The sequence below is a fragment of the Oncorhynchus clarkii genome, unplaced genomic scaffold (genome assembly GCF_045791955.1).
Source record: "Oncorhynchus clarkii lewisi isolate Uvic-CL-2024 unplaced genomic scaffold, UVic_Ocla_1.0 unplaced_contig_9949_pilon_pilon, whole genome shotgun sequence".
NCBI lineage: Eukaryota > Metazoa > Chordata > Actinopteri > Salmoniformes > Salmonidae > Oncorhynchus > Oncorhynchus clarkii.
In genome coordinates this window covers 602-13,429 of record NW_027259764.1, presented here as the reverse complement: position 1 = coordinate 13,429, position 12,828 = coordinate 602, and the positions used below count along the sequence as shown (strand labels likewise).

At 48.4% G+C, this 12,828-nt stretch overlaps 1 protein-coding gene across 1 annotated transcript; it reads left to right on the top strand.

Moving 5' to 3' along the window:
• Nucleotides 1–208: 208 nt before the first annotated feature.
• Nucleotides 209–12,541, top strand: LOC139400784 (serine/threonine-protein kinase 3; the record flags this gene model as incomplete). The annotated part of the gene is made up of 8 exons (XM_071145430.1): nt 209–362; nt 1,639–1,719; nt 1,923–2,051; nt 2,546–2,660; nt 2,805–2,969; nt 3,547–3,714; nt 10,785–10,922; nt 12,419–12,541. Coding segments are annotated over exons 1-8 (942 nt in total), but the record flags the coding sequence as incomplete, so codon positions are not given.
• Nucleotides 12,542–12,828: the final 287 nt, after the last annotated feature.

Below are 12,828 nucleotides of genomic sequence, written 5' to 3'. Positions count from 1 at the left end.
TCCTTTGTGAGTGTAGTGTTAAATGGTAGGGTATGTATTATTCCTTTGTGAGTGTAGTGTTAAATGGTAGGGTATTTTGTTGTTCTTTTTTGTTGGTTTTTGATCATAAAAATGTTTAATAAGTATAAGGGTGTTATACTCCAGAGTACTAGGGGGCGTTAATGCAACATTTACTGGATGCCAACCGCGTTTAAATCTCTTCGAAGAAGAAAAAGGTAAGCGCCATGACACATCGCACAGCTGCCTGAAACAACGACAGCAAAGAATGAAAATATTATTTTGATTTGGTTTTATTTCAGCGTTTGTAAATTCAAAGGAGATTGTCTTTAGTTTTGCACCATGGAGCCGACAGCGCCCAAAAGGTATGTGTACGTTTGATTCGATTGGAAAAGTACAAGTTATGTATGTTAGTTAGCTCGCTAAATTAGCCTCGACAGCTAACGTTATATCAAATATTTTTCAATCTGTAGCTGTAGGTAACCGGTTAGCCACGTTAGCAAGTTTGTTAACAATATTTGTAATTTCTTATAAGATAACGTTAGCTTCACCACTTTGACTTGTAACGTTAGTTATCTAGCTAGTTAACAGTAGATGTTTAACTTCATTTAACTAAATGCTAGCTGGCTACCGTTAGCTAGTTGTTTAGCTTGACAGCATCTGTTTAATATTAGCTGATTTGTGTGTTCTTGTAATGTTAACTTTTTTGCCTAAAAAGATAGTTACTTCAGCATAAGTTATATAAAACTCCCTGTGGACCCAGTTCCACAATTCTTGTCGTGTTGTTGATGCCATAGAAATAGAATGAATAGAACAGACTTGGAACCTCTAGCCACAGAGGGAACAATGACAGATATTTTTACCGGACGTATAAGTGTGAAGCATCCGGTTGACGTTTCCACTCACTAGCAAATAATGGTGGTGAGTGGAAGCCCAATGTCCGGCCGTGGTAGGAGATGGATTTTGGACAACATACTACTAATTTTCTCATTGAGGAAAGAGTTGACCAATATAGTTTTCTGTTTCAAAAAAACAGAGTGGACTAAGTTTAAAAAAACTAAAAAATGTAGTCTTTAACCTTTGCCAAACTTTCAAAAAAGTGTGTTGTTTAGTAGTGCAAGAGTGAATTTAGTTATTGCACACTCACACTTCACAGAGTAGGTGTTTATATCGAAAATAAGTTAATACCCCTTTCTTGTTCTGCCTACTGTGATTAATTTGCTCCGATTGGTAACAACAAGCTGTGGTCTGTCTTGGGTTAGATATAAACATCTTTGCTTGAACCCTGGGAAGTTCACTGGTAAACTCAAGGATACACTCGCAATGACTGCCTGTTATTGTGATGCCATTTCCATGGTCATTTGAATTGGCCTATCAACTGATGCTGGATTTCCATGGTAATGTAGAATGTTCATTCAAATGTCAGCTGATGTAGCTCATGTGATGGAATGTATTTTTTTGTCTAATGTAAGTTGAGTTGACTCAACAAATCACAGCACAGATTGAAGGGTACACTTCCTGCTTTTACTTCCTGCCATGGGTACACTCAAAATGGCTGGCAGCCCAACAATTATTCCATCATTGACTTGAATGGGGATTCCCGTTCTATTTATTTCTGTGGTTGATTCTCTTCCTCCACAGCAAGCTGAAGAAACTGAGTGAAGACAGTCTAACAAAACAACCAGAGGAGGTCTTTGATGTTCTGGAAAAACTTGGTGAAGGGTGAGTATTAATTCATCATACATTTTTTTTACATCATTAAAACCTGAATAACATTTCTAATGAAAATAGATGTTTGTGTACATTGACATTATGATAATGACTAGATTTATGAAATGGCTGATGGAACCACTAATATGTTATACAGGATCCTGGTCTTTGGTACTTTCTGCATAATTTCCACTGTCTTGATTCATCTCCTCCAGGTCCTATGGCAGTGTGTTTAAAGCCATCCATAAGGAGTCAGGCCAGGTGGTGGCTATCAAACAGGTGCCTGTTGAGTCAGACCTCCAGGAGATCATCAAGGAGATATCCATCATGCAGCAGTGTGACAGGTATTCTGTATGTAAGAGAGGAAAGACTCTCTGGCCCAGACTTTCATCAGGCAGAGCTAGCATGGCTCCAGAGGCTAGTGAGAGGAGAACGGTCTCCTCCTCCACAATCACATAACCAGTACCACACACACTACCCCACACTCTGTTACTATAACCAGTACCCCACACTCTGTTACTATAACCAGTACCCCCACACTCTGTTACTATAACCAGTACCCCACACTCTGTTACTATAACCAGTACCACACACTCTGTTACTATAACCAGTACCACACACTCTGTTACTATAACCAGTACCCCGCACTCTGTTACTATAACCAGTACCCCACACTCTGTTACTATAACCAGTACCCCACACTCTGTTACTATAACCAGTACCCCACACTCTGTTACTATAACCAGTACCCCACACTCTGTTACTATAACCAGTACCACACACTCTGTTTGCTCACCTTTCATCAATAATTGTTTGTTCTGTCTCTCCTCCTGTCCAGTCCCTATGTGGTGAAGTACTATGGCAGCTACTTTAAGAACACAGACCTGTGGATAGTGATGGAGTACTGTGGAGCCGGCTCTGTTTCAGACATCATCAGACTACGCAATAAGACGGTCAGTATATTTACGACGTTTGACAATGAAGATGACCTTTGGTGCTTCGGTAACCTTTTACATTAATTGGTCGTGATTTTAATGTGTATTCATAGACTACTGAATCATCAGAATTAATCATTTATACCATCTCCTCTTGTAAAGCTCACAGAGGATGAGATAGCCACCATCCTCAAGTCCACATTGAAAGGTCTGGAGTATCTGCATTTCATGAGGAAGATCCACAGAGACATCAAGGCAGGCAACATTCTCCTCAACACAGAGGGCCATGCCAAACTGGCTGACTTTGGAGTAGCGGGACAACTCACGGTCTGTCTACCTGTCTGTGTCTACCTGTCTGTGTCTACCTGTCTGTGTCTACCTGTCTGTGTCTGCCTGTCTGTGTCTGCCTGTCTGTGTCTGCCTGTCTGTGTCTGCCTGTCTGTGTCTGCCTGTCTGTGTCTACCTGTCTGTGTCTGCCTGTCTGTGTCTGCCTGTCTGTGTCTGCCTGTCTGTGTCTGTCTGCCTGTCTGTGTCTGCCTGTCTGTGTCTGTCTGCCTGTCTGTGTCTGCCTGTCTGTGTCTGCCTGTCTGTGTCTAACAGCCTGTCTGTGTCTGCCTGTCTACCTGTCTGTGTCTGCCTGTCTGTGTCTACCTGTCTGTGTCTGTCTGCCTGTCTGCCTGTCTGTGTCTGCCTGTCTGTGTCTGCCTGTCTGTGTCTGCCTGTCTGTCTTCAACTCTTTCCGTCTCGCTGAAGTAAATTCTGACTGTGTCTAACAATGTAATCTGGTGTCAGTTTTATCAGGCGTTCTTATTATCCTTGACTTTATTGTAGTGATTGTAGCAGTGAATCACAGAAGTTTATATATAGATGAGACTAATGCTCGTATTATTCTGTCCCTGTCTAGGACACGATGGCAAAGCGGAACACAGTGATCGGGACTCCGTTCTGGATGGCTCCAGAGGTCATCCAGGAGATAGGATATAACTGTGTGGCAGACATCTGGTCCCTGGGCATCACCTCTATAGAGATGGCTGAGGGCAAACCTCCCTACGCTGATATACATCCCATGAGGGTGAGTCTAACCTCTAACCCTGGGCATCACCTCTATAGAGATGGCTGAGGGCAAACCTCCCTACGCTGATATACATCCCATGAGGGTGAGTCTAACCTCTAACCCTGGGCATCACCTCTATAGAGATGGCTGAGAGCAAACCTCCCTACGCTGATATACATCCCATGAGGGTGAGTCTAACCTCTAACCCTGGGCATCACCTCTATAGAGATGGCTGAGGGCAAACCTCCCTACGCTGATATACATCCCATGAGGGTGAGTCTAACCTCTAACCCTGGGCATCACCTCTATAGAGATGGCTGAGGGCAAACCTCCCTACGCTGATATACATCCCATGAGGGTGAGTCTAACCTCTAACCCTGGGCATCACCTCTATAGAGATGGCTGAGGGCAAACCTCCCTACGCTGATATACATCCCATGAGGGTGAGTCTAACCTCTAACCCTGGGCATCACCTCTATAGAGATGGCTGAGGGCAAACCTCCCTACGCTGATATACATCCCATGAGGGTGAGTCTAACCTCTAACCCTGGGCATCACCTCTATAGAGATGGCTGAGGGCAAACCTCCCTACGCTGATATACATCCCATGAGGGTGAGTCTAACCTCTAACCCTGGGCATCACCTCTATAGAGATGGCTGAGGGCAAACCTCCCTACGCTGATATACATCCCATGAGGGTGAGTCTAACCTCTAACCCTGGGAATCACCTTTATAGAGATGGCTGAGGGCAAACCTGTGTGGTTGGAGATGTAGTGCAGTTTGGCTGCATGTTGATGCTCTTAATTGGGAAAGGGGGATACCTAGTCAGTTGCACAACTGAATGCATTCAACCGAAATGTGTCTTCTGCATTTAACCCAACCCCTCTGAATCAGAGAGGTGGGGGGTGGCCTTCATGAATCCACGTTTTAGCTAATGACTCGTTGGCGGCTATAGCTGAAAAATAAGGAATCTGGAATACTCCAGACAATACTCCAATACTCAATACAATACTCCAGAACTTTGAATCTGAGAGATCCAGATGTTGATCAAATCCCCTCCCAAAAATGTGATTTGTCACATGCTTGATAAACAACAGATGTAGACTAACAGTGAAATGCTTCCGGGTCCTTTTCACACTAAGCAGAGTTAAAGATAAATATAGGGACACGAGGAATACATACAGTGAATTACAATAACAGGTAATAACATGGCTATATACAGGGAGGTAATAACATGGCTATATACAAGGAGTACCAGGTAATAACATGGCTATATACAGGGAGGTAATAACATGGCTATATACAGGGAGGTAATAACATGGCTATATACAGGAAGTACCAGGTAATAACATGGCTATATACAGGAAGTACCAGGTAATAACATGGCTATATACAGGGAGGTAATAACATGGCTATATACAGGAAGTACCAGGTAATAACATGGCTATATACAAGGAGTACCAGGTAATAACATGGTTATATACAGGGAGGTAATAACATGGCTATATACAGGGAGGTAATAACATGGTTATATACAGGAAGTACCAGGTAATAACATGGCTATATACAGGGAGGTAATAACATGGTTATATACAGGGAGGTAATAACATGGCTATATACAAGGAGTACCAGGTAATAACATGGCTATATACAGGGAGGTAATAACATGGCTATATACAAGGAGTACCAGGTAATAACATGGCTATATACAGGGAGGTAATAACATGGCTATATACAGGGAGGTAATAACATGGCTATATACAGGAAGTACCAGGTAATAACATGGCTATATACAAGGAGTACCAGGTAATAACATGGTTATATACAGGGAGGTAATAACATGGCTATATACAGGGAGGTAATAACATGGTTATATACAGGAAGTACCAGGTAATAACATGGCTATATACAGGGAGGTAATAACATGGTTATATACAGGGAGTACCAGGTAATAGCTATTTGATTAGCTATTTATCAGTCTTGTTTAGCAGTCTTAAGGCTTGGGGTTAGAAGCTGTTCATGGTCCTGTTGGTTCCAGGCTTGGTGCATCGGTACTGCTTGCTGTGCGGTAGCAGAGAGAACAGTCTATGGTTTGGGGGTAGAAGCTGGTCAGGGTCCTGTTGGTTCCAGACAAGGTGCATCGGTACTGCTTGCTGTGCGGTAGCAAAGAGAACAGTCTATGGTTTGGGGGTAGAAGCTGGTCAGGGTCCTGTTGGTTCCAGACAAGGTGCATCGGTACTGCTTGCCGTGTGGTAGCAGAGAGAACAGTCTATGGTTTGGGGGTAGAAGCTGGTCAGGGTCCTGTTGGTTCCAGACAAGGTGCATCGGTACTGCTTGCTGTGCGGTAGCAAAGAGAACAGTCTATGGTTTGGGGGTAGAAGCTGGTCAGGGTCCTGTTGGTTCCAGACAAGGTGCATCGGTACTGCTTGCTGTGCGGTAGCAGAGAGAACAGTCTATGGTTTGGGGGTAGAAGCTGGTCAGGGTCCTGTTGGTTCCAGACTTGGTGCATCGGTACTGCTTGCTGTGCGGTAGCAAAGAGAACAGTCTATGGTTTGGGGGTAGAAGCTGGTCAGGGTCCTGTTGGTTCCAGACAAGGTGCATCGGTACTGCTTGCCGTGTGGTAGCAGAGAGAACAGTCTATGGTTTGGGGGTAGAAGCTGGTCAGGGTCCTGTTGGTTCCAGACAAGGTGCATCGGTACTGCTTGCCGTGTGGTAGCAGAGAGAACAGTCTATGGTTTGGGGGTAGAAGCTGGTCAGGGTCCTGTTGGTTCCAGACTTGGTGCATCGGTACTGCTTGCCGTGTGGTAGCAGAGAGAACAGTCTATGGTTTGGGGGTAGAAGCTGGTCAGGGTCCTGTTGGTTCCAGACAAGGTGCATCGGTACTGCTTGCCGTGTGGTAGCAGAGAGAACAGTCTATGGTTTGGGGGTAGAAGCTGGTCAGGGTCCTGTTGGTTCCAGACAAGGTGCATCGGTACTGCTTGCTGTGCGGTAGCAGAGAGAACAGTCTATGGTTTGGGGGTAGAAGCTGGTCAGGGTCCTGTTGGTTCCAGACTTGGTGCATCGGTACTGCTTGCCGTGTGGTAGCAGAGAGAACAGTCTATGGTTTGGGGGTAGAAGCTGGTCAGGGTCCTGTTGGTTCCAGACAAGGTGCATCGGTACTGCTTGCCGTGTGGTAGCAGAGAGAACAGTCTATGGTTTGGGGGTAGAAGCTGGTCAGGGTCCTGTTGGTTCCAGACAAGGTGCATCGGTACTGCTTGCTGTGCGGTAGCAGAGAGAACAGTCTATGGTTTGGGGGTAGAAGCTGGTCAGGGTCCTGTTGGTTCCAGACAAGGTGCATCGGTACTGCTTGCCGTGTGGTAGCAGAGAGAACAGTCTATGGTTTGGGGGTAGAAGCTGGTCAGGGTCCTGTTGGTTCCAGACAAGGTGCATCGGTACTGCTTGCCGTGTGGTAGCAGAGAGAACAGTCTATGGTTTGGGGGTAGAAGCTGGTCAGGGTCCTGTTGGTTCCAGACAAGGTGCATCGGTACTGCTTGCCGTGTGGTAGCAGAGAGAACAGTCTATGGTTTGGGGGTAGAAGCTGGTCAGGGTCCTGTTGGTTCCAGACAAGGTGCATCGGTACTGCTTGCCGTGTGGTAGCAGAGAGAACAGTCTATGGTTTGGGGGTAGAAGCTGGTCAGGGTCCTGTTGGTTCCAGACAAGGTGCATCGGTACTGCTTGCTGTGTGGTAGCAGAGAGAACAGTCTATGGTTTGGGGGTAGAAGCTGGTCAGGGTCCTGTTGGTTCCAGACTTGGTGCATCGGTACTGCTTGCCGTGTGGTAGCAGAGAGAACAGTCTATGGTTTGGGGGTAGAAGCTGGTCAGGGTCCTGTTGGTTCCAGACAAGGTGCATCGGTACTGCTTGCTGTGTGGTAGCAGAGAGAACAGTCTATGGTTTGGGGGTAGAAGCTGGTCAGGGTCCTGTTGGTTCCAGACAAGGTGCATCGGTACTGCTTGCTGTGCGGTAGCAGAGAGAACAGTCTATGGTTTGGGGGTAGAAGCTGGTCAGGGTCCTGTTGGTTCCAGACAAGGTGCATCGGTACTGCTTGCCGTGTGGTAGCAGAGAGAACAGTCTATGGTTTGGGGGTAGAAGCTGGTCAGGGTCCTGTTGGTTCCAGACTTGGTGCATCGGTACTGCTTGCTGTGCGGTAGCAAAGAGAACAGTCTATGGTTTGGGGGTAGAAGCTGGTCAGGGTCCTGTTGGTTCCAGACAAGGTGCATCGGTACTGCTTGCCGTGTGGTAGCAGAGAGAACAGTCTATGGTTTGGGGGTAGAAGCTGGTCAGGGTCCTGTTGGTTCCAGACAAGGTGCATCGGTACTGCTTGCCGTGTGGTAGCAGAGAGAACAGTCTATGGTTTGGGGGTAGAAGCTGGTCAGGGTCCTGTTGGTTCCAGACTTGGTGCATCGGTACTGCTTGCCGTGTGGTAGCAGAGAGAACAGTCTATGGTTTGGGGGTAGAAGCTGGTCAGGGTCCTGTTGGTTCCAGACAAGGTGCATCGGTACTGCTTGCCGTGTGGTAGCAGAGAGAACAGTCTATGGTTTGGGGGTAGAAGCTGGTCAGGGTCCTGTTGGTTCCAGACAAGGTGCATCGGTACTGCTTGCCGTGTGGTAGCAGAGAGAACAGTCTATGGTTTGGGAGTAGAAGCTGGTCAGGGTCCTGTTGGTTCCAGACAAGGTGCATCGGTACTGCTTGCTGTGTGGTAGCAGAGAGAACAGTCTATGGTTTGGGGGTAGAAGCTGGTCAGGGTCCTGTTGGTTCCAGACTTGGTGCATCGGTACTGCTTGCCGTGTGGTAGCAGAGAGAACAGTCTATGGTTTGGGGGTAGAAGCTGGTCAGGGTCCTGTTGGTTCCAGACAAGGTGCATCGGTACTGCTTGCCGTGTGGTAGCAGAGAGAACAGTCTATGGTTTGGGGGTAGAAGCTGGTCAGGGTCCTGTTGGTTCCAGACAAGGTGCATCAGTACTGCTTGCTGTGCGGTAGCAGAGAGAACAGTCTATGGTTTGGGGGTAGAAGCTGGTCAGGGTCCTGTTGGTTCCAGACAAGGTGCATCGGTACTGCTTGCCGTGTGGTAGCAGAGAGAACAGTCTATGATTTGGGTGACTGGAGTCTTTAACAATTCTTTAGGCTTCCCTCTGACACCGCCTGGTATAGAGGTCCTGGATGGCAGGGAGCTCGTCCCCAGTGATGTACTGGGCTGTGTGCACTTCCCTCTGACACCGCCTGGTATAGAGGTCCTGGATGGCAGGGAGCTCGTCCCCAGTGATGTACTGGGCTGTGTGCACTTCCCTCTGACACCGCCTGGTATAGAGGTCCTGGATGGCAGGGAGCTCGTCCCCAGTGATGTACTGGGCTGTGTGCACTTCCCTCTGACACCGCCTGGTATAGAGGTCCTGGATGGCAGGGAGCTCGTCCCCAGTGATGTACTGGGCTGTGTGCACTTCCCTCTGACACCGCCTGGTATAGAGGTCCTGGATGGCAGGGAGCTCGTCCCCAGTGATGTACTGGGCTGTGTGCACTTCCCTCTGACACCGCCTGGTATAGAGGTCCTGGATGGCAGGGAGCTCGTCCCCAGTGATGTACTGGGCTGTGTGCACTTCCCTCTGACACCGCCTGGTATAGAGGTCCTGGATGGCAGGGAGCTCGTCCCCAGTGATGTACTGGGCTGTGTGCACTTCCCTCTGACACCGCCTGGTATAGAGGTCCTGGATGGCAGGGAGCTCGTCCCCAGTGATGTACTGGGCTGTGTGCACTTCCCTCTGACACCGCCTGGTATAGAGGTCCTGGATGGCAGGGAGCTCGTCCCCAGTGATGTACTGGGCTGTGTGCACTTCCCTCTGACACCGCCTGGTATAGAGGTCCTGGATGGCAGGGAGCTCGTCCCCAGTGATGTACTGGGCTGTGTGCACTTCCCTCTGGCACCGCCTGGTATAGAGGTCCTGGATTGCAGGGAGCTCGTCCCCAGTGATGTACTGGGCTGTGTGCACTTCCCTCTGACACCGCCTGGTATAGAGGTCCTGGATGGCAGGGAGCTCGTCCCCAGTGATGTGCTGGGCTGTGTGCACTTCCCTCTGACACCGCCTGGTATAGAGGTCCTGGATGGCAGGGAGCTCGTCCCCAGTGATGTACTGGGCTGTGTGCACTTCCCTCTGACACCGCCTGGTATAGAGGTCCTGGATGGCAGGGAGATCGTCCCCAGTGATGTACTGGGCTGTGTGCACTTCCCTCTGACACCGCCTGGTATAGAGGTCCTGGATGGCAGCGAGCTCGTCCCCAGTGATGTACTGGGCTGTGTGCACTTCCCTCTGACACCGCCTGGTATAGAGGTCCTGGATGGCAGGGAGCTCGTCCCCAGTGATGTACTGGGCTGTGTGCACTTCCCTCTGACACCGCCTGGTATATAGGTCCTGGATGGCAGGGAGCTCGTCCCCAGTGATGTACTGGGCTGTGTGCACTTCCCTCTGACACCGCCTGGTATAGAGGTCCTGGATGGCAGCGAGCTCGTCCCCAGTGATGTACTTGGCTGTACGCACTTCCCTCTGTAGCACCTTACGGTCGGGGGCCTTGCGGTTGCCGTACCAAGCGGTCTATAGACATTCATTAGGGTTTACAGAGAGATTCTGTACCAACTGGTCTATAGACATTCATTAGGGTTTACAGAGAGGTTCCGTACCAACTGGTCTATAGACATTCATTAGGGTTTACAGAGAGGTTCCGTACCATCTGGTCTATAGACATTCATTAGGGTTTACAGAGAGGTTCCGTACCAACTGGTCTATAGACATTCATTAGGGTTTACAGAGAGGTTCCGTACCAACTGGTCTATAGACATTCATTAGGGTTTACAGAGAGGTTCCGTACCAACTGGTCTATAGACATTCATTAGGGTTTACAGAGAGGTTCCGTACCAACTGGTCTATAGACATTCATTAGGGTTTACAGAGAGGTTCCGTACCAACTGGTCTATAGACATTCATTAGGGTTTACATTGAGGCTTCTATACTACCTGCTTAACTAGGTGTTTTCTGTCTCTCCTTCCTCTGTATTACTGTCAGGCTATTTTCATGATCCCAACCAACCCTCCACCTACGTTCAGGAAGCCTGAGCTGTGGACAGACGACTTCACACACTTTGTAAAGAAATGTCTGGTGAAGAACCCAGAACAGAGAGCTACAGCCACGCAACTACTACAGGTGAGACACACACACACACAACTACTGCAGGTGAGACACACACACACACACAACTACTACAGGTGAGACACACACACACACAACTACTACAGGTGAGACACACACACACACAACTACTACAGGTGAGACACACACACACACACAACTACTACAGGTGAGACACACACACACAGCTACTACAGGTGAGACACACACACACAGCTACTACAGGTGAGACACACACACACAGCTACTACAGGTGAGACACACACACACACACACACACACAGCTACTGCAGGAGACACACACACACACACACACACAGCTACTGCAGGAGAGACACACACACACACACACACAGCTACTGCAGGAGAGACACACACACACACACACACACACACACACACACACACAGCTACTGCAGGAGAGACACACACACACACACACAGCTACTGCAGGAAAGACACACACACACAGCTACTACAGGAGAGACACACACACACACACACAGCTACTACAGGAGAGACACACACACACACACACACACAGCTACTGCAGGAGAGACACACACACACAGCTACTACAGGTGAGACACACACACACACACACACAGCTACTGCAGGAGAGACACACACACACACACACACACACAGCTACTGCAGGAGAGACACACACACACACACACACACACAGCTACTGCAGGAGAGACACACACACACAGCTACTACAGGTGAGACACACACACAGCTACTACCGGTGAGACACACACACACACAGCTACTACAGGTGTCTCACCTGTAGTATAGTCTACACACACACACAGCTACTACAGGTGAGACACACACACACAGCTACTACCGGTGAGACACACACACACACAGCTACTACAGGTGTCTCACCTGTAGTATAGTCTACACACACACACAGCTACTACAGGTGAGACACACACACACACAGCTACTACAGGTGAGACACACACACACAGCTACTACAGGTGAGACACACACACACAGCTACTACAGGTGAGACACACACACACAGCTACTACAGGTGAGACACACACACACAGCTACTACAGGTGAGACACACACACACACAGCTACTACAGGTGAGACACACACACACACAGCTACTACAGGTGAGACACACACACACACAGCTACTACAGGTGAGACACACACACACACAGCTACTACAGGTGAGACACACACACACACAGCTACTACAGGTGAGACACACACACACACAGCTACTACAGGTGAGACACACACACACACAGCTACTACAGGTGAGACACACACACACAGCTACTACAGGTGAGACACACACACACAGCTACTACAGGTGAGACACACACAGACTGCGTGCTCATACAAAACGTACTGTCATCTTCAGCTCATCAGAGTAACACCTGGACATTTGTCTGTCTGTGCTGCCCCCTTCGTCTATGAACATATTAGACACACTGTTAGTCAGAGCTTGGTCAACTTACTGCCTTCCTCGCTCTCTCCTGTAGCATCCGTTCATCACGGCAGCCAAGCCAGTCACCATCCTGAGAGACCTGATCACTGAGTCCATGGAGATGAAGGCTAAGCGACAACAGGAGCAGCAGAGAGAGCTGGAGGAGGAGGACGACTCTGTAAGTATAGTCTATCAATCAATCAAATGCATTAATAAAACCCTTACATCAGCTGATGTCTCAAAGTGCTGTACAGAAACCCAGCCTAAAACCCCAAACAGCAAGCAATGCAGGTGTAGAAGCACGGTGCCTAGGAAAAACTCCCTAGAAAGGCCAGAACCTAGGAAGAAACCTAGAGAGGAACCAGGCTATGAGGGGTGGCCAGTCCTCTTCTGGCTGTGCCGGGTGGAGATTATAACAGAACATGGCCAAGATGTTCAAATGTTCATAGGTGACCAGCAGGGTCA